This window comes from Cervus canadensis, chromosome 29 (genome assembly GCF_019320065.1).
Source record: "Cervus canadensis isolate Bull #8, Minnesota chromosome 29, ASM1932006v1, whole genome shotgun sequence".
Lineage (NCBI taxonomy): Eukaryota > Metazoa > Chordata > Mammalia > Artiodactyla > Cervidae > Cervus > Cervus canadensis.
The window spans coordinates 32,243,071-32,264,759 of NC_057414.1; the positions used below are offsets into that span (position 1 = coordinate 32,243,071).

At 51.0% G+C, this 21,689-nt stretch overlaps 1 protein-coding gene across 6 annotated transcripts in view; it reads left to right on the forward strand.

The window, feature by feature from the left end:
* OPCML (opioid binding protein/cell adhesion molecule like) overlaps window positions 1–21,689 on the forward strand; it is a 1,016,949-nt gene that overhangs the window by 981,163 nt on the left and 14,097 nt on the right. For 2 of the 6 annotated variants that reach the window (XM_043452160.1, XM_043452158.1), the window contains 4 exons: window positions 14,416–14,553; window positions 14,936–15,056; window positions 15,516–15,667; window positions 16,558–16,584. In XM_043452160.1, coding sequence (XP_043308095.1) covers window positions 14,416–14,553; window positions 14,936–15,056; window positions 15,516–15,667; window positions 16,558–16,584 — 438 coding nt within the window. The remainder of the gene's footprint in view (window positions 1–14,415; window positions 14,554–14,935; window positions 15,057–15,515; window positions 15,668–16,557; window positions 16,585–21,689) is intronic. The other 4 variants (XM_043452163.1, XM_043452161.1, XM_043452159.1 and 1 more) reach the window with 3 other exon arrangements.

Here is a 21,689-nt window from a genome sequence, read left to right on the forward strand (position 1 = left end):
CTAAAGGATACACCAGTTACTTGGGGGAAGGTGGAATAGAGTGTGCAGATAAGCCATGTGATTTCCATTTCACGAAACTCAGTTAGAAGAATCGTTATTGCATTTATAGTTCATCTGTGGAGCCCCTACCAGCCTGGCTAATGAGAAAGTCAATCTGAGTCGTGTTTGGGGAGCTGGTTTTTCTCTCTCGAGGATCCTGAAGCCTTAGAACACGGTCTCTGGGTCTCAGTCCTCAGGGGTGGGAGCAAGGCACCCCTCTGGATGAAGGAGCAAGAGGACCAGTGCATCTCTGCTTCTGGACCCAGCTTCCGTGCCACCTGTCTGCGGCTCTGTCATTTACAGGATCCAGCATGGAAAACACACAGGTGCCCCCACTGGTGGGAGAGGCCTCCATCCACCCCACCCCCAGGTTGGCCTACTTCCCCCTCCGGGAGCTGGGCAGTTTGTTTTCCTGTTTCTTTAAAACAAAAGCCTACACGGTAATCATCTTCTGGGTGCCTAGCAACCAACACCTTTAAACTCCAGGACACAAAAGTCATTAACAGTCCTGAGGTGAGAAGCTCAGACCATGGGACTCGCAGAGCCTGGCTTCCAGGATGGGGGAGAGAAGACCGCCCCCCCCCCCACCCCCACCTTGGTCCTTCCAGCTCTCTGCAGTTTCCAGAACAAAGCTTGCCCTGGTTTCTTAGCAGACCTGCCTGTCATGTTACAAAGCAGGGACTGGACCCATGGGGTCCAGTGGGGGGTGGGGGGTGGAGGGGTGGGCGGTGCAGTTGAAGTTTGTTGGGTCTGGCAGAGAAATCCCGTGGGGCTGGAGCTTTAACAAGGAGGTGAGAGAGAAAGATGGAACAGAGCAGAGAAAACCTGCTCAGGTATCAAGCCTGCAGAAGTCTCTACTGAGACCCATGTGGTCACCCCAGCACATCGAAAGAACTAAGAGAGCAGTCCATGCCTTCTCACCGTGCACATGTCCACAAGCAGTTCTGATGAGACAGTCAGCCCTTCTCGCCAAGACTGAAGCCCCCATTCTTACAGGGATGAGGGGAGGGGGGCGCCCAAACAAAGCCAAACGACCGAGGCGCTCCCCAAACACCGGGCACCCTCATCGATAGCAGACATCAGAGTCCTCCTGCAGCCAGCAAAGGATGCAGTTTTGACTTAGTGTTAGTGTTCACCTGCTGACTCCCTGGAATGAAAACCCCAGAGCCGAGTGCTTTCTTCAGCACGGAAGCAGGGGCAGGAGCTGAACGCAGACTCCTCTTGTCTCAGGAATTAACCTGGCTGCCATCTGCGGGCTCCTGCAGAAGCAGGGGGGCGTCCTGCTTCCCTCCATCTCATCAGTGTCCTTGCTAACACAACAAAGTTATTACCCGATTAATAACTCCTCTGATGGAAGAGCTCTGGGATAAGCTGGAGCCCCCAGTTATAATCTGCAGGTGATGGGAAAATTATGTTCAGTTCAGGAATAATTGATGGAAACGGTCTCTCCTCTTCTGCAGCTGATTGGCTTTGTAATTGTGATTTAATAATGTAAATATCACTTGTTTTCTTCTGAAGATGAATTGGCTTCTGATTTGCTAAATTCAAGGCTCTTTGGGCTTGTTTATATCTTTGAGATTTCTCATGAGACTGAAGGTGAGATGTATTTCTTATTTTGTTATATTTTTCTTTGTACATATGCACACACACACACACATGGTTTGAATCCATGGTTGAAAGAAACATTTTTTTCAACCAACTCAGCTACTGATGATAAAATATTAGAGCTAATGCTTTTCAGAAATTATCTAATCTAATCCCTAATTTTCACTGGTGATAAAGCAGGAAGCCCAAGGATGTTTTAAGTCAGTAACTCACTCAGATGTACATGGAGAGTTAGAGATCGCTTGTGGACATGGTGTAATGCTATTTCCTAAGTAATGAGGAAAGTTTGCAAAGAATGGCTGTGACATTATGATTTATGATAAGAAATATCTATTTGGCTTTTGTCCAGTTCCTAGCACAGAGCTCCTCCAGCCCTTGGAATTTCCTGAGAGGACAGGAAAGGTGTCTTTTGCTATGCTGATGAGGTGATTGTTGGATGGCACCTAAGGATTCAGGCTGGTTGCCAGGGAAGCTGGGTCCTGTGATTAGGTGGTTGAAACTTTCAGTTTCTTTCAACCATCATCTCCTGGGAGGGGCGGGGACTGGAGTTTGAGTTCAGTCATCAGTGGCCAAGATTTCAACCATGCGTATGCCATGAAGCCTCCATAAACCCCCTCAAAAAGAGGTTCAGGAGTTTCCAGGTTGTTGAACAAGTGGCAATGATTCAGGGAGGGTGGAAACTCAGAGGACACTAGGCTCTGGCCACTTCCTCTGCACCTTGCTCTCTGTGGGTCCCACCTGGCTGCTTCTGAATTATATCCTTTCATAGTAAACTCCTGATCTAGTGAGTAAAATGCTTCCTTGAGTTCTGTGAGTTGCTCTGCAAATTACTCAAACCCAAGATAGTAAAAGAATCTGGTTGCAATGCAGGAGACCTGGGTCCATTCCCTGGGTCGGGAAGATCCCCTGGAGAAAGCAATGGCAACCCACTCCAGTATTCCTGCCTGGAGAATCCCATGGACAGAGGAGCCTGGTGGGCTACAGTCCATGGGGTCGCAAAGAGTCGGACACAACTGAACGACTGACACACACGTGAGGAGAGGGACGTGGGATGCTCTGATCTGGAGCCAGTGGGTCAGGGGCACAGGTGACAACCTGGACCTGTATTTGGCATCTGAAGCTGGGAAGGGGGAGAAAGGCCTGCAGGAGCTCCAGGTAGAGGGCATCAGAATAAGACTGAACTGTAGGACCTGAGCTGGTATTGCATTGCTCGGTGAAGCAGAAAACCCACACGTGGGAATGGGGGTCAGAATTGTAACAGCTCCGAATTTCATTTTCCCTACTGAATGTTTCTCTGCTATTATGGACACACAGCATACATGAATGTGTGTGTTCATGTGTGTATAATACACAGAATCAGGTACATACCATGCCCTTATTCTTGTGCATGCTCAGTCATGTCTGACTCTTTAAAATGCTGTGGACTGTACCTCACCAGAATCTTTTGCCCATGGCATTTCCCAGCCAAGAATGCTGGAGTGGGTGGTCATTTCCTCCTCCAGGGGATCTTCCCAACCCAGGGATCGAACACACAATCTCCTGTGTCCCCTGCATTGCAGGCAGATTCTTTATCTGCTGAGACATCGGGGAAGCCCATCACACTCTGTTACTTACTTCACTTCCAGGACTTACCTCGGGGCACAAAATTTGGTAACTGAAAGAGCCTCTAATGCTGCATGTGAGTAAGTCAGGGCCGCACTACGGGGTAACTGACACTGCATCCTGACCGGTTCTTGGAATCGCCCTCTCTGGGTGGTCTTGGAGGGTCCTGGGAAACCACAGGCAGCAACGTAGAGCTACCTGTTCCCCCGAGGCTCCAGGCCCTGTCCCTCAGGGAGGGGCACATGAGGTGCCCTCCCAACCTCTGTCTCTATCCAACATCCTTTGGTCCAGGCCTGCCCATGGAACCCAGTCACCCTTGCCATCTTCCCTGCCTTTATCTCCCACGTGGCCCTCACAGGTCCTGGCTGTGCAGGCACGGGGCAGGGGTGGGCTGTGGTCCCGAAGAGTATGGGGCCTTCTTGCTGCTGGCCCCTTGCCTGTCATCCGGCATCTGCTGTCTGGTTGGGAAGGATTAGGAGGTGAGCCACGTAGAGAAGGAGGGGTGTTTGCCAGGAAGGTGGGGGGACAGAAAGCAGAGAGCGCTGTTGTCCTGCATTTGAAGTGAACCTCAGAGCCGGGAAAATGGGCCCCGAGTCATCTCAGTGGATGATTAGTTATACCTGTAAGACATTATTCCAATCTGCCCATCGAGGGGAGGGAGAAAAGAACAGCTACTTGTCAAAATCGGCCTGCATGGGAGACTGGGAAGGGAAAAGAAACAATTAATTTCCTCCATTAATACAAGACATTACCCCCGGACACACACAGTCCTTCATAACTGTCAGCTCCTCTCTCCCCCATCGCAGAGCAGCCGCTGCACGGTGACAGATGAGGCCACCTTGAAGTCACAGGGTGTCTCTGTTCTGAGGTCTGCGCCTTCGAGACCTCAGGCCCAGTACTGGCAGCTGGGCCAGTTCCCTAGCGCACAGGCCAGGGTGCAGGGACGTTTCAATGTTTCTCTAGAGGCCGATGGCCCTGCGCTCCTGGGTGGGAGCTCTGCCCACCGACACGTGGTCATCAGTTTCCAGAACTCAAAGAATTATTGAGGGTTTGACTGTATTGCTAAGTTATGAAACTTACAAATGACCTTAGACGTCCTCTGGTGCAATTTTTATTTGATAGGAAAAAAAAAAATCTTAAGACTTGGAATGGTAAAAACACTTAGCCCAAATCATAGCACATTAGTGGCGAACCTGATGGTAGACCCAGGCCTTTTGAAGTCCAATTCAGTGGTCTTATATGCTGATTCCTATGATTGGCCCAGAGTCATAGAAGGCCCCGTGGAATGTGCCTTCTACAGTGATGAGGCCAAAAAGGGGGACCAGGGAGACAGAAGCCTTTGATAAGAGATCAGCTTGATCAGCGTCCAGCCTGGATGGCAGGCAGGAGACCCTCTTACCTAGAAATAGCTCCTGGAGTGTGGATACGGAGAGTCCTTGACAAAAAGTTTCCAAGGGCCCCCACCCTGCAGGAAGCGCCCCTGTGCCCTGAGCAGAGGCCTCACCCGCTGAGCACTGGCTCCGCGCCCTCCCCTCTCAGCCCGGTCACAGCTGAGCACCTGAGCCGCACTATCTCCCTGCGATGCTTCAGAGCCGGGTCCGAGCTCCACGAAGCGGCCACCAGCTCCGGCGTGACCTGCCTGCCGAGTGCTGCTCGGCTTCGTGGCTGTTTTGCCTGGGAGCGAATCGAAGTATTTCAGAAATATTAATGAAGGTGATAATTAGCACCACTACCATGCAGCCATGCCCTTGGGAACTACCATGGGAAGAGAGAATAAAGGCGAGAAGGAAAGAGAAGAGAAGAAAGGGAGGACGCGGGAGGAGTCAGGCTGCATCAGAGCTTCATCTGCAGAAACCAGGCTGCGCTCTTCCTCCAGGGAGCTGGGAAAGGGCGGCCACAGCAGTTCCACACCGGAAGGCCCAGGTCTGGCTTCTGACCCTCCAGGACTGCGGGCCCTGAGCCCCAGCTGGGTGTCTCCCTGGGGCAGGCAGGGCTGACCCTCACTCGGCCCCTCACCCTGTTCTCCAGGAGGAGACGGAGCTGGTGCCCCAGGAGCTGCAGGATTGCAGAGTCCAGGGGACTACTCTGCATCCTGGCCCTGCATCTGCACCCCTGCAGGGTCCGACAGCCCAGTCACCACCTCTCGCTGGCTGTGAAGGTGTGTGTGTTAGTGCAGCCCAGAGTCGGGCACGGGCAGTGGCCCTGGTACTGGAACCAGACGCAGGCTGTTCTGTGGGCCAGAAGGCAGGGGCCACAAGGATTATCATCCAGACCAGCGTGGCGTTGAGAGCCGAAACGAGCAGTCAGTAATTACAGTGGATAACAGTGTCAACTGTCCAGGCAAACCTAAGAGTACCTATAAAAATAGGCATATACACACCTATAAAAATAACAAAGGCCTTGATGGCATTACTATAGATACACATCAGTCCCAGGGAAATGAGCACGGCAGGTGGGGTGGAAGGAAAGTTTTAAGTCCCGCCACAAAGCAAGTGAGAAGTAAAGCATTTGCTATGATGTTGCTCTATTCTCAGAAACAATTTCTGGCTTCCTTGGTGGTCCAGTGGTTAAGAATCCACCTTGCAATGCAGGGGATACTGGTTCGATCCCTGGTCTGGGAAGATCACACATGCCGGGGGGCAGCTAAGAGACTGCGGACCAGCACTGCTGAGCCCATGCACCCTGGAGCCCATGCACCACCACAAGAGAAGCCCCTGTAATGAGAAGCCAGGCATTGCAACGAGAGAGGAGCCCCCACTCACGGCAGCTAGAGAAAGCCCGCGCACAGCAACCAGCACACAGTGCAGCCAAAAAATTTTAAAATAAATTAAAAATTAAAAAAAGAAAGAATTTTCAAGGGGTGGAGAGTAGGGGAGGGACAGAGAGGGAGTTTAGGATCAGCAGATGCAAGCTATTGTATACAGGATGGATAAACAAGGTCTTACAGCACCGGGAGCTACATTCAATATCCTGTCATAAACTGTGATGGAAAAGAAAAAAAGAAATCATTTGAAGATGTTGGATGCTACCTGTCCCCCACAGATTCCTACCCTGGAGCTTTGCTCTGAGCTCAAAACATCAGTTTGCCAAAGTGCCCTCAGGAAACTCACTGGTTGTATTGGCCCAGGGCCTTTCCATTCCTGCAAAATATGGTATTCTTTGAGAAACAGGGTCTGGGTTACCGGAGGTGCCTGCTTAGGTTAATGCAGGCAAGGTCAGGTTCAGCTTTCTGAAAACATATAAATGAAAGAAGCAATAGGTCATTCAGTGCCTTCATCAGATTTTTTTTTTAAGCAGTAGTTTATTTAGATTAAAGCACAGAATTCATTTCACTTGGTAGTTGTTAACACTGAGATAACCCTGTTGGTTCAGAGTGCAAATAATAGTAATACAAGAGGAAAACATGGAATAAATAAAAACTTTCCAAGTGTCCTTAATATTTTATCAGTAATGTAGCTGTTTAAGCTCTGCTTTTGAAAGTGTGATGATTTTTTTTCTTCAACCTCTATGTTTCGGTCTGAACTATTTATGTGTATTTATATTTAGACACTTTTTAGAATATAAATGTTAGCTATGTTTTGAATCCATATCAGGCAACCTGTTCCGGAAACGGATTCAAGCTTCCGTCCTCAGCCATTTGTCTGCCTGTGTGTGAAGTCCCAGCTTCCCGCCTTCTGCATCCCCCTTCTCTGGGTCTCTGTCTGTTTGTCTGTCTGTCTTCTCTCCCTGGCCCACAATCCAAACTCTCCTTTAAGGGGACTGGGTCACATCCTCACAGGTAGCCTGGCTGTTTATGCATCACTCTTTGTGGCCCCTTCCCTCTGGATCAACAGTGTCATCTAGTTTCCAAAACTCTCTGATGATCCCTGATTCTTCCTACAGCTAGTGAACGCATCTCAGCAAGAGAGCGTCCGTAAAACCAAGCCAAGCACACATCTTGGGCTGTGAGTTCGTCACACTTTTGTTTAAGTCCAGTGTGGGGAAGGGATGAAGCTGACAATTGGGAGTCAAGGCTGGCTGGGCCCTCCATCCATCCACACTTCCTGGTTGGAAGACAGAGGGGAGCTGGGTGCCTGCAGGGTCGTAGGGAGAGATCGGGGGTGGGGAAGGCTGGAAGTGTGCAGAGGAGATGAGCAGAGAGAGCAGATCTAGTGAAGACAGAGTCAGTAGGGGGCAAATTCAGGGGTTCAAACCCCCAGCCATCATGTGCAGAGTGATCAGAGTTCAGCCTGACCAGTCTCACAAGGAGGTCACACAAGTCAGGGTGTTGTTCCCTCTCTGTGTGTCTGCAACTGAGAGCGGATGAGGTGGGGAGTGAGTGCTGAGGTTCTCAACTGCTGACCTTACCCTGGTTCCCAACTCAAGCACGTTCTAAGGTTTCTATCCTTCAAAAGAAGGAGGCTGTTGTGTCAGGAGGTGTGTGATGGAGAAGGACGCCAGGAGATCCCTAGGAAGGAGGAAGAGACCCTCTTCCCAATCTGTGGATTTCTAGAAGGCGGCTCCTCCGTCCCCTCTCCCACGGAATCACTCTTACTCCCCCCATGGAAGATGGGGGACTGGGGCAACTGTGAGGTTATTTGCTCCAACAGCTAGACAGGGACAAGACCGTCACCTCCCAGTGAGGGCTGATTTCCATCACCTGATCTACTCTGCTTGGGTCTAAGGAGTCCTCCTAACCCAGACTCTTTATTTCAAGGCAGCCCTTCTCTCAGGTCCAGTCTGGGGCCTGCAGTCAGCCCTTACTCAACTTGAGTTCTTGCATTGTACAAGTCCAGTTGTCTTGAGTTTGCAGGGAGAAAGGCAAGACCCATGTCAGCCTTGCATGCCGAGCCCAGACTATAGACCAGCTTGACAGCCACCAAGTTGGTGTTTTCACCTGCTCAGGGCTCATCTTCTGTGATTCTGTTCTTTGGACCAGAATCCTGGAGAGAGAAGGCCGAGTGACATGATTTGGGCACACATCCCCTCGTGCACCCCTGACAGTGTCTGCCTTGTCCGGAGCACTCCCAGGGACTGAAGCAGCGGCAGGGGCTTCAGACACAGCGCCCCCTCTGCCCCTCCCGCTGAGGTGACCTGGTTCCAGACCCCAAGGGCAGGGTTTCCAGCAAACACACAACCTGCCCGTCAACCCACACTTTTTCCTAAGCGTGCAGCACTCCTCACAGGAGTAGGATCAGCTCTTTGATCACTTGCATGGCTACCCAGCCTTGGTGAGTGGGCAAGGGACTGTTCATTCTCCGGGGTCAATCAGAAAGCCTGGTGGGAGCCTAGCTGATCAGCAGCAGGCATGGGGTCATCGGGGCATTTGACTCCACGTTTCCAAGGTCGGTGACCTTAGGAATCGTCCATAATAGCCCCTCTTGCTGGGGAGCCAGGAGACTAACTACTGGCTTCTCCGGAAGCCCTGCCACATGAGTCCAGTGCCCTCAGGGTGACCCCCTCCCACCATCTTTCCTCCGGGCATGGCTCCCCGCCCCTCGCTTTCTTGCCCATCTGCATTCTCCTTTCTTGGCGGTTCTTTCCCCAAGCCCACGCCTCCCTGGGCCAGTGCCTCCTAACCTCCATCATCACCCCTCCTGCTCTCTTCCTCCAGGGCATCCTCCCCCCCACCACCCCCGCGGCGTGTACCACACGAGTCACCTCCTGACAGGTCTCCTGGCCAGAGCTGTGACAGGGGCTGGCGTTTGCTTCACAAAACATCTTCCCCAGATAGAACAGCAGCTTCCTGTGGCCGAGGAGGGGGCAAGGAGGGGCTGGGGGCCCCTTGAGGGTGGCTTTTCATCATTTCAAAGGGAGAAGCCGGGCAGCATTTTGCCTCCCAATGAGGACAATTTCTTGAATGATGTGAATAGTCTGGCAAAGGAATAGGCCGCCCCCTGGAATCATCCTTGGGGACATTCGCGTGGAGGGAAAGATATTCTGTCAGGGACCATCATCAAAAAAGTGGAAGGCTGAAATCTCTGACCCCTGCTGGTACTTCCAACTCTATAATTCTAAGGACTTGGCTGTGGAAGAAGAAGGGGAAATTGGGCCAAGAGTGATGGCTGCAAACCAGCAGGCTTGGAAGGACGGGATGTGGAGGGAGAAAGAAAGAGGAGTGGGTCAGGAAGCTCCTAGATTTTACCCTGAATTTTCTCTTTGAGCCTTTCATTCCTGAACACCCAGGTTTCTTCTTCCATCTCTAATAAGTCTTCCTGACCCACCATCCCTGACTTGAGAGTCCAAAACAATTAAGAATGGAAAAATTGAAACTGAAAAGAAAACGTTTAAAGTATTCCAGTTCTCGGCTCATCAGCAGTGGACTCCCCAAGGTCAAGGACCTTGCCTTCAATATCCTCTCCACCTCTTGGCTTCTTATCCATCACCTCGCTCATCATAAGGATGAGTAAAATAGCTGCAGGTGACATTAGGGACAGAAGGCCGGACCAGGGACCTTTCTTCCTGGGGTGTGTCTGCTCCGCCTCCCTCTGTTTCTGAGATGGTGCCGGCCCTGCTGCTGGGGGTTACACGTTCCTTGTTCTCTGTGCCTGTTATGTCAGAATGTATATTCCTGCACAAGAGGCTGCCTTGTGCCCATGGAACCGTGGGGCCAACTCAGCCCCTCCCCAGGCACGTGACTTGCGTCTGCAGGGTCCGGGTCCAGGGACCCCCTCCATCCCCTGATAAATGGTCCCATTTGTATCCCTGCAGATCTTAATCTTCCTAATACAGTGAGCTGGACTTTTCTGCTTCGAAGTGTTCCTCTGTGGAAAGAAATAACCCGCATTTTTAATATATTTCTGCCAGTGATGCGAAGCCCACTTCCTTTGACTTCCAATCATGTTATATTTGGCTGTCCCAATGCATAGGGCAGGATGAGATGCCTCTGGGTTACTGGCTCATTTCAGGACCTCTTATCAGAAAGCAAAACGGTGGGGCTGATGTGAAACTCCTATTTTCATATCGTCAGAAAAAAATGCTGTAGTCTTGTAGCCTATCTATTCATTTAAATCTCTCTGACTGTGTCTTTACACCCTTTCCCATGGTACCCAGAGCATCCTGCCTGCAGCCTGGGCATCTCGCCTGCACCCCATCTACCTTTATTCCCTTCCTTACATCGGTGACTCCTTCCTCTTCCTCCTCTCTCTTTTCCTGTCCCCACTCATGTATTTCTCCCTCCCTGTCTCCCTCCCTCTGTCCCCCAGTCAGCAATCTGCCTTACTGGCAGCTAGCAAAGGGAATTCAAGCATTTGTAGCCTCCTGCCCTTTTCTCTGCAGTGTGGAATCAGGATTTTATGTCACAACCAGAATTGCAGAGGGCAGGGAAAGCATTCCACACCGCAGTTTGCCAGGTCTCCAGGCATTTAGCAACCTAGATTTGTTCTGCTTTGCAAATCTCACCCAGTATCCAAAGCAGTTAAGGAAACAGCATCTCCACCCCCTTCTTTGGGCTTGAGGTGGGGACGAATGTCAACATTTTCTTCCTTTTCTTAGCAAAAGTGGTGTTCAAGGTTGCAGGTATTTTGCAGTAAGATCACAAGGACCCAGGGGGAAAGAGAGTTTCAAGGGTCCAGATCCTTAGTGATGACCTGCCAGCAAAGCTCGCAGCTCCAGAGAAAGGGTGCCTTTTGAGATGCAAGCTCCACAAGGATCTCAACTCAAGGGGCAGGCAGTAAATGTCACTGACCAGCCAACCCCTTCACAGACCTAGGTGCATGAGAGAGTCAGAATGGGCTGAGAACAGCACATGGAGGAGAGTGTGGACAAGGGCCAATAGCACGGAAATCCTGAGACACTTAGAAACGGGGGCAGATGGGGTGCAGGCAGAATGCTTTGGGTACCATGGGAGAAATTCTGAACACACATTCAAAAGGGACTTTAAAGAGAAGATAGGCTACAAGACTAGACTGTGTTTTCTGGGAAAACATATGAAAAAGAGAGTTTCACATCTCCCCCACAGGTTTGCTTGAAGACAGAAATGCAGAATCCAAGCCCCACCCTGCACCTACTACATAAGAACCTATATGTAATACATAAAATCTCGGAGGAATTTATGTGCCAATTAAAACCCAAGAACCACTTACTTTACAGAACAAACTTGATGAAATTCATTTTCTCACTTAATGAGGCAGTATTATCATAACGACCCTCATTTTGTGCAAAACACTCTTACTTCCTCCCTTATTTGCTGTCACAGAACAGTCCATGAAAACAGAATAGAGAGTGGAGATAAATTCCCGCGTTCCAGAGGGTGGCCTTGTTGTCCAGCAGCTTCCCCCGTGGAGGACCCGGGTCTCTCCCCTCACTCTGGTAGAAGACACTCACTCGGGGTCCTGTGCAAAGACCCCTATTATCCCCGAAGGTCTCCCTCCCCTCTGTGCTGAATAGCATCACAGATTTGCCTCATCAGGGGCTTTAAGCCATCTGTCTGGTATAAACTGGGCAGCCTGCTGTGGGTCTAACTCATTCTCTCCAAGAAAGGTGGGTCAGTGACCCTGCCAGAGGTTCCTGCCAGGCCCACTGCAGGTAGCTCATCTCCTTGGTTAAGTACAGGGGGGTTAATTACTCGTGGCAAATACACTGCAGTACAATTTGAAAGAATGATGGAGTCTTTATAGGAGAAAGCCATCCTCTCCATCCTGCTATATTTATTCACTGCAAAAATGGCACAGTGAATCTGGAAAGTCATTATGTCTGTATGATTTCACTGTGTGTTTTTTTTTTTTTTTTTCCTTAAAAACACTTAGGTTGGTCAATCAGCATCATTTTAATGAATGAGGCAATTTTTATCTTTGTTGTTGTTTAGTCACGACCAACTCTTTGAGACCCCATGGACTGTAGCCTGTCAGGCTCCTCTGTCCATGGGATTTCCAGGCAAGAGTACTGGAGTGGGTTGCCATTTCCTTCTCCAGGGGATCTTCTCGACCCCAGGGATGGCAAACACGGGTCTCCTGTGTGGGCAGGTGGGTTCTTCACCACTGCACCACCTGGGAAGTATCTTTATTACACATCCTGAAATAAGTGGTTTCAGAGTCCCCTTTGACACTGAGACACTGTTAAGTCTAAGAGAAACAAGGAGACGAGGGTGAGAGAATGTTGACATCCCTCTAATGACCCTGAGGAGTTAGATAGGAGCCAGCCTGGATGATTAAATGTCTGTGGGGTGGAGGGCAGTGACCAGCACCGCCACCCTGGGGTCCCAGCAAACAAGACCCCACCCCGGGACCCAGGAGGCAACTGCCCTGGAGCATCTCCCTCACAATTTTCAAAGTTCTTGTCCAGTGCCTGCGACCAGACTTGCCCGGTAATACCATTCAGAACTGACACCCAGGTCTCAGGCTGGGAAGTGTGGGCTTGCCCCGAACCCCGCTTTCCCCTTCACCTCTGTGTCCAGCCACTCCTCATGTGGGTTTGACCAGATTCCCCAAGATCCTGAAACTCTCCCTGTGGGCTTGTCCTGGGGTCGTGTCCACAGACCCAAGTCCCAGGAGGCTGCCCCGTCCAGTAATTGCTCCTGCTGGCCAGTGATGCAGGATTTCCTTCACAAAATGGCATGAGACTTGGGCTCCCAGGGCGGTGCTCACTTGGAGAGACTCAGTTTGTTTACATGTTGGCCTGAAGCCCCTCACTTTCTGCTGTTGGTCTTGGCAACCATTATCCAGATACTAAAGGCAGAGCCTGGATGGGCGTGCTGAAGTAAGGAGGGTATGGTGGCAAGAAAAGCCAGAAGAGCTGAAAAAAGTCAGTGTCCTGGGAAAGGGGTAGGTGGTGGGAATGTCCCAAGACTTCTATGTCAGCAGAATCAGGATGCCAAAGCACCTGCCTGGTGTCTGCCCATCAACTCCCTCAGCCCCGACATCCTCTTCCTGCCCTAAACCCATTGTGGACCCAGACTTGGCTGATTGAGCGACCATTGGATTAGACATGCTTCTATGGGTTTAGAGAAAATTTACAACACATTTTTATCGTCCTGAAAACTAATTCTGCTCTCCTGCCCGGAGCACAAGAAGGAATCAAGTATCAGGCTTATAGGAAATGCAAATGGATGTACTTTCTCCTTGGCCCTTGGGTGGGCTGGGTTTTTAAAGGAGCCTGATGCTTTGGTAGATGCAGGACAACAGAGGGTCTGTCCTCTTTGCACTGAGCCACGAGAAGTGGAATGAGGAATGAGGCAGAGGCAGATCGTTGCAAGAGTGTGTCATGGTGGCTGCAAGCAATGTCAGTTTCTCAGCCCCAGAATATTTGGGGTCATGAATTGCAAGTTTCACAAATGCCTGGAAATAAGATGTGCAGGTTCATTCCCTGGGTTAGGAAGAACCTCTGGAGGAGGGCATGGCAGCCCACTCCAGTATTCTTGCCTGAAGAACCCCATGGACAGAGGAGCCCGGTGGGCTACAGTCCATGGGGTTGCACAGCGCTGGACACGACTGAAGCCACTTAGCACGCACACAAGCAAAGCCTCCAGAATGCCCCACAAAGCTGGGTATTAAAATTATTAAGTACCCTCACCCTAGGTTCGAGTAACCAGAGCTCTATCCTTTGGGGCTTTCAGAGTTATTTTATGTTGGCAAATGTTTATTGAGCACCTACTACGTAGCAGTCAAGAAGCGTTTCCTCATTCGTTCATTCTCCGTTTTGTCTTCCCCAGGACGTTTGAAACCAACCAACTCTTTTGTGTCTGTTTTTACCAAAATGTTAATCATTCTACAAGTCTTGGTAGTTTGTATTCTGTGTATAAAGGCATGTAGTACACGGTGAAAATGTAGTGAAAACTGAAGATGTCCATATTCACATACCCTAAACTTATTCCCACATTTAAAAATTATGTTGCTGACCATGACAATTCTCTTTCAAAATAGCAAAGCTTATTAAAGTGCTACAGCATTTCACATGTACTCTCTTAGTTAATCCTCATAATAATCATATTTAAAAAATGAATGATATGCCCTTCTTTAACAAATGATCTGAAAAGTTAAAGTGACTTGGACCCGAATGTATTGACCCAAGATTCAATCAGAGAATTTCTTCAAATACTTTGGGGCCAACAGATGTCTAGAATCCTTGAGTTGAGGTTCAAACCCTATTTTCTGGATTTTCGCATTCCTTCTCCTCTAAATTCTAGATGGAAATACAGTTATGTTCCCAGTCTCACAGTTTCTTGATTGTCTGTGTCTGTTTCTTGCCTCCCAGAAGGCCAGGGCTTTGTGAGTGAGGATGAATACCTGGAAATCTCTGACATCAAACGTGACCAGTCCGGGGAGTATGAGTGCAGTGCCTTGGATGACGTCGCTGCCCCTGACGTGCGGAAAGTAAAGATCACTGTCAACTGTGAGTGGACCCACTATCGGGGAGTCCCAGGGAGCAGAAGGGCATGGGGACGGGCAAGTAATGGCAAGGCCATTTTCTTAGTAGATTCAAGCTGTTTCCAGCAGGAAAACACTGTATCAGATCACTGTGCTCATCACCAGCTCCAGGGCCATGCGGCCTTCCTGTGACTGTCAGAGCTTTTAGCTAATGGGGAGAATTGTTAACTCTGGGTTCATTTGAAGGCTTGAAGACGATGCAGGGGTAAATGCAGTATCTTCAAGCAAGAAGCCCTTTTCCTAAGATAGATGGTTGTTTAGCTGGAGGAGGGGGTGTATACAGCAGGTGACTGTCAACTGTCCTGCCTCTCATCTGTCTTATGGCCTTGCTCCGCATCCCCCCACAGACCCCCCCTATATCTCCAAAGCCAAGAACACAGGGGTCTCCGTTGGCCAGAAGGGCATCTTGAGCTGTGAAGCCTCGGCAGTGCCCATGGCTGAGTTCCAGTGGTTCAAGGAAGATACCAGGTACCTTGAAAGCAGAAATGGGGCGTGTCTGAAGCAGAGCTGATGGGTGATGCCCCATGCAGAAGGAGGGTGATGGAGTCCAGGGGGGAGATATGGCAAAACCAAACTGATGACAGCCTCCGTTATAACAGAGCCTCCTTTTAGAACCAACAACAAACAGCAGAGGAAGTTGGGAAGTGGGAAATGTGGATCGACTTTGTTCCAGAATCTGAGATTGGCTGTAGACGGGGTCATCTTGAAGGACTAGGAGCCCGGGAATGCAGCCTGGGAGTGTGGGCACCTTCCCTTTCCACCCCTGATGGAGACTATGATGCTTACGGCTGGAGGGAGAGGGACTGGGTTAGTTGGAGGGAAGGGCTTCATGTGGAGGAGAGTTGTGTGTGAATCCCCAGCCCCTCTTGCCTGCCCCTTCACTCCATGAGTGGAACCAGGCCCCCAGTACCTCCTCTTCTTTCGCAGGCTGGCCACCGGCCTGGATGGCATGAGGATCGAGAACAAAGGCCACATATCCACGCTGACTTTCTTCAACGTCTCAGAGAAGGATTATGGGAACTATACTCGTGTGGCCACGAACAGGCTTGGGATAACCAACGCCAGCATCACACTGTATGGTGAGTGCAGGAGGCCTGGACACGGGGCTTGGATGGGCGGGGGAGGAAGGCGAGATCCGCTGTTCTGTGTCCACCCATACTGCTCCCCACTCCACCTTAGATGCGAACACAACCCCACCACCCAACCTGGTCATTCTCAGCCTGTGATACTGTGGCGTTTACAAGGCAACCGATAGCACCTGGTCTATCATGAGGCGAGCTTTGCGCCTTACAAAAGGAGTGAACCGAATTCTGAACCAAGTTGGACAGTGGTTGCCTTAAGCAAGATGGAACCATGGAAGAGTTCAATTTGTAGTACTGTCTATCGGTCTGAGGAGTTAATCAGATTTAATGCTAAGATGCCTTACAGGAAGAGTGTATGATTCTAAAGGTTCTAGTTGCAGTTGTAAACCAGGTCAACTCTGCCATCCTGACCCTCATGTTGACTGCATGTCATGTTCTCATTCATCGGAACGAACGGAGAAAGAGGCTGGTCCTCATCGGGACGTCAGCTGGGACATCCATCCCTTCTCTGAGGGTCGCCCCCTCCCATATGGGGTGAGGGGGCCCCAGAGCCCCGACTGGCCCGCTGGGAGCCCTCATCCTGCCTTCCCTCCATTCTCACACTGCTGTGTCCATCTCCTCGTGTGACATTTCACCCCACCGGCCAGGCCCAGCTTGTTGTGATGGTCCGTGTGTTTATGTGCGTGTGTATTTGCTGAGATTTGGCGAGAGGGAGCTATCTGGTAAATAGGAAGGAAAGGTGTTCCTTGTTCATATGGACCTCAGCCCCCAAACAGCTTTCAGCGTTGACGTGAAGGGAACTTTGTCCACCAACCATCTGAAATGTGTGATCTGTGTCTCTTGTTTTCTCTCTGCATTGTGTGTACATTGTGCTGTGTGTGTCTTAGAAATAAGCCCCTCATCAGCAGTGGCAGGTGGGTACCGCATGTTCCTTCACTCCTCTGCCTGCCTGAATGCCTATGCTTTTGACCTTAAGCCTCCTTCCAAGATAGGCTTGCCTGCTCCTTCCCCTGACTTGTTCTCCTTACTGGATAGACTTCGGGGGGCTGGTCTACACACTTTAGGTAACAAACATGTGGAATATGATGGCTTTTGTTGTTGTGGTTGAGTCACTAAGTTGTGTCCGACTCTTTGTGACCCCATGGACTGTAGCCCCCCAGGTTCCTCTGCTCATGGGATTTTCCAGGCAAGAGTACTGGAGTGAGTTGCCATTTCCTTCTCCAGGGCATCTTCCCAACCCAGGGATTGGACCTGCATCTCCTGGGTTGCGGGTGGATTCTTTACCAGGGAAGCCCATGATGGCTCTTACACACATACATGTGAAACATCGTTATCCGTTTCTGGAGAAGGACTCTCCAAAATGATAAACTTCCACTTGGTGGCTTTTAACAGGGATGTGTATTCTATTTGTATGTGGCACTAGCGGAACCCAGCCCAGACACGAAATGGCTTATTAGATGATTGTCTTCCTAGGGAAGTCACCCTACTGTTGCTTAGTCACTAAGTCGTGTCTGACTCCCTGTGACCCCATGGACTAAAGCAGGCCAGGCCTCCTTGTCCCTCGTGATAATTTCTTCAGCCCAAAGCAAAAAGGGCTAATGACTTAATTCTGAAAACTTCATTTTAAGATATGAGTTCTTGGGTCATGTTCATAATGATCATCATAATATCTACCACTTACCAAATATTAACTGGTTTCCATGCATCATGCTAGTTTTGTGCAAGACAGGTTATTAGTCCATTTTAAAGACAGGTAAGAGGAGGACCCCAGAGGCTAAGTGACACTGAAGTATATGTAGCTAGTGAAGGGGTGTTGATGAGACCCAGACCAGACCCCTCCTCAGTGCTGGAAGGTTTACCAGAGGACATGACACAAGGGCACATAGACACAGACACACACACACACACTCTCACACTCCCAGGCTGAGCAGAAGCCCCCACACAGCCCTCCGTATCGAAGACCAGTCTCAGCCACTGAGGACATGGTGACTTGAATTGTCCAGACCAGGAATCAGCCCTGACCTGCTCCTCTCCCAGCTCTGCGTCTGCCGCTTTCACAGCCCATGGCTCTGCCCACACCGTGGTGTCTGCGAATGTCCATGCCTTGGTGTTGATAAAACTGAGGGCAAAGAGCGAGGTTGGGGTGCTGCCCTGCACTGACTCTGCCATGTCCCTGTGAGCTGGTGGGGCTGCCCGTGGGGGTGTGGCCGGCAGGAGGACCCCAGGACTGACCACTAGAGGTCTGGGTGCTTGTACCCCTGTGCTGTGAACTCGGGAGAGAGGTATGTCTCAGCCGAGGACAGCAGCTCGTGGAGATGAAGGATATATTCACCTGCCAGTGCTGCTATAATGAAAGAGTGTAGGCTGGGACAGCAGAAATGGATTTTCTCACAGTTCTGGAGGCCAGAAGGCCAAGGTCAGCCAGGAAGAGCTGTTGGCTATACTGGATGGGGGTGCTCTTCCTGGCTTGTAGATGCCAGCTTTGTTCTCATATGTCTTTTCCTCTGAGAATGCTGGGGACGGGGGCATGGAGATGGCCAGAGATGGGGAGGGAGGGCTCCCTGGGGTGTCTTCTTATCATTCAAACACTAATCCTATCAATTGGGGCCCTACCATTATAACCTCATGCTAAGTCACTTCAGCCCTGTCTGACTCTTCGTGACCCTGTGAACTGCAGCCTGCCAGACTCCTCTGTCTTTGGGATTTTCCGAGAACTGGGTTGCCATGCCCTCCTCCAGGGGATCTTCCCAACCCAGGGATCGAACTCACATTTCTTACATATCCTCCATTGGCAGACAGATTCCTTACCACTAGCACCCCCTGGGAAGCCCATTATAACCTCAATTGACCTTAAACACTTCCTTAAAGGTTCTGTCTCCAAATATACATCAGGAGTTAGGGCTCCAACATGTGAGCTTGGGGACACAGTTCAGCTCATGGGAAAGACATAGCTTCATACCCCAGGGCATCCAGCCACATGAAGCCCAGGTCAGCAGTTAGCCTGTTTGAACATTTTCCATTTCCATCTCCCATCTTCTATGTAATCTGAACACATTCTTTTAGAGGACCATTTGAGCATTTACACACCATCTGCTCACACCCCCCCAAACCAACACACAGACATGCCACATCCCCAGGCGTGCATTGGTGTCTGCCCTCAAGGACTGTGAGCTGGGTTTGTGGGGACTCTGGGCCCTGAAGTGATGTGTGAATCCATCACAACACACACTCATAACAGACCTCTCACACAAACATCTTTCATATAGTTTCTGCCTACACCTACAGAATACAGGAAAGTGAGATGAAAGCAATCTCAAACGAAGGCAGAAGACACAGGCTATGGAGGCAGTGGGCTGAGACAGGAAGTGCTTAGAAAAAAGGAGAGACAACCCAGGTCGGCGGGTGATGCTCAGAGGTGAATCAGTGGCCGGTGTTGATGTGGGGTGTTTCCCTCAGTCATCACCAGTTGCTGCTCCTCCGGAGGCCACACAGACGGGACAGGTGACCAGCAGCATGCCAGCTCAAAGCAGCATTTCAGATTGTCCACTTTGCTCAGCCCCAGGGCCACTGTCAGGACTAGAGGGACAGCAGAAGGTAAAGAACAGATCAACACGGAGATGGAAGGGGAAACTGGGTACCAGGTCTGACTCTGGCACACACCATGATGCCCTCTGCTCCATGGTTGCCTGTAAAATGTAAGAACAGGAAAACACACACACACACACACACACACACACACACACACACACACACACACCCCAGGCTTCCTTCTTGCTTTCTAAGTCCCTATTCTGAAAAAAAATCAAAAGGAAACTAGGGTCAGAAGCAGATCTCCAAAGCCTGACGTCCATAACCTTGGGGATGGTAGCAGCTGTTCTGATTATTGAAAGCAACTTGCTGGAAGTATCTGTAAGCTTCTTGGAGTGGATGAGGCCTGCAAAGGCCACTCGGCCCTGACATCCTAGAGCCTTGCCAGGACCGCATGCAGCCGGGGTGGCTGAGCTTGGTGTGCTGGGCACACCTCTGCCCCTCGAGGAAGTCACTCACTTTCTCTGCACTTGCCAGCCCATTCTGCCTCTGCTGGGTCTTGGGCAAGAACCACCCCCCTCCCTGTCCTTAGGGTGCAAGGAGGGAAGATCTGAACTTGATTACATCCGGCACTGCAGAGACTGTGAGGCATGCAATGAGCCGTGTGAATGTCTGGATTGGAACTGGCGGGGGAGAGGGACAGGGAAGCAAACAAAGCCGGGAAGGAGGGGACGGTGCAGAGAGGAGAGCAGATTCATCTGTGAAATTGCAGCGACACCAACGAGGGGCTCTGAGTTAAGTACCAGGACTAGGGACCACTCCTCAGAATCTTGTCCTTGCATAGGAGAATGGCAAAGTATTCCAGTGAAGGCAGCATCTGGGCTCAGGAGTTTTTTCCCTCAGGCAAAGTCTCAGTCCCTCGGAGCAGCCTGGAAGACAGTCTACCTCCCCTGCCCCCGGAAGCCATGAGGACAGAATCTCTGTTTTCTTTTGCTAATGGCATTCCTCCAGAATAAACATACATGTCAGGCTGGCTCTTCAGACTGGATTTTCTTCAACTAGAGGCAGCCAGACAGCTCTTCTGTGCTCTGGCCGGCCTCACCTAGGGCAGCCTCCGGAAAGCTGGCCACAGCCTGCCCCCCACCCCCTCCTCCATAAAGGCCCCCAACATCCTCACCTTCCCCAGGTGGCTCCAGGTGCAACCTGAGGGCTGGGCAGAGGGGTCGAGGATCCGGCATCTCCTCTCCCTTCACCTCCAGTCCGGACAGTCAGCCCTCAGCCTCACAGCCTGTTCCCCCCAAACACCCAGACTCCCCTTGGCCCCAGACGTCCTGGCCCCAGCCCCCCGCTTCCATCTTCTATGATGCACGCACGTGGCTCTCTTCCTCCCTCTCCGTCTCAGCCTGCATCTAGCCCCTCCACCGTCTGCCCAGGGGTGTCATCACAGCAAGAGGGGTAGGGTATTCTGTGTCCTCGGGCGTCTTTGAAGGGAACCCTATCTTAGCCCTCAGACCTCGCTTCGGGTGCTTCAGAAATGCTGTTCCGTGGGCCTGGTCCCAGAGTCATTGAATGAAAGTCTCCAAGGAGCCCTGAGGATGTGCTCCGTGGGCAGGTCTACCTGGGAGCCCGGGGTCCCCGGGAGCCGGCTGGTCTCTGGGCAGCTGTCTGGGAGCTTCCCGTCTGTGTCCCTAACTCTCTCCTCAGTTCTGAGTCAGAGGCCGCTCTGCCGCCTGAAAGTTCCATCAGGGCAAGCTCCATCTTTCTCTCTCTGGCACCTCCTCCTCCGCCCTGCAAATGTACACCTTATCTTCACACCCAGCCCTCACTCCAATCTCTGAGGTCATTCTGACTTTTCCCTCCCGCCACCGCTCACGCCTGTCAGCTCACAGGTCTGAGAAAGCAGGCCCCAGCCACACCCCTCCCACTGCCTCTGCCCGCCCCCTTCACTCACCCCAGAGCAGGTGCCATGTCTAGTCGTGAGCTTCTCTTACGGTGTGTGGGTCCCTTTGTCCTTGGTAATCTCTGCAATCTGCCACTTCGGGACCCCAGTGACCCTTCCCAAACTCAGAGTCAACCTGTTCACCCCCTGCTGAAACCTGCCTCCCAGAAAAGCCTGAGATCAACCTCCATCGTGTCCCCACGTTCCCCGTGGCCTTCTCTGCACCCACCACGCTAGACAACCCCCTCCGTTGCCTGGGACCCTGGATCCCACTGCACATTCCAGCTTCTGTCCATCAGCAAATGCTTGCTTAGAGCCTAGTATGCGCCAGGAATTAGATTCAGATTGAGGCATGGAGGGGAACACACTTCCCAATCTGGTACAAGCAAGTAACCAGGCGTTTACAATAGAATATAGAACACAAGTGCTACCTCAGCAGAATAAAGAAGCTACTGGCTAGTAGGTGTTGGCCAGACGTGGCTTTAGACAGCTCAGAACCCTCTGAGGAAGCTATGTCTGGAGCTCAGAGGATCTGAGCCATGTGACTGAATT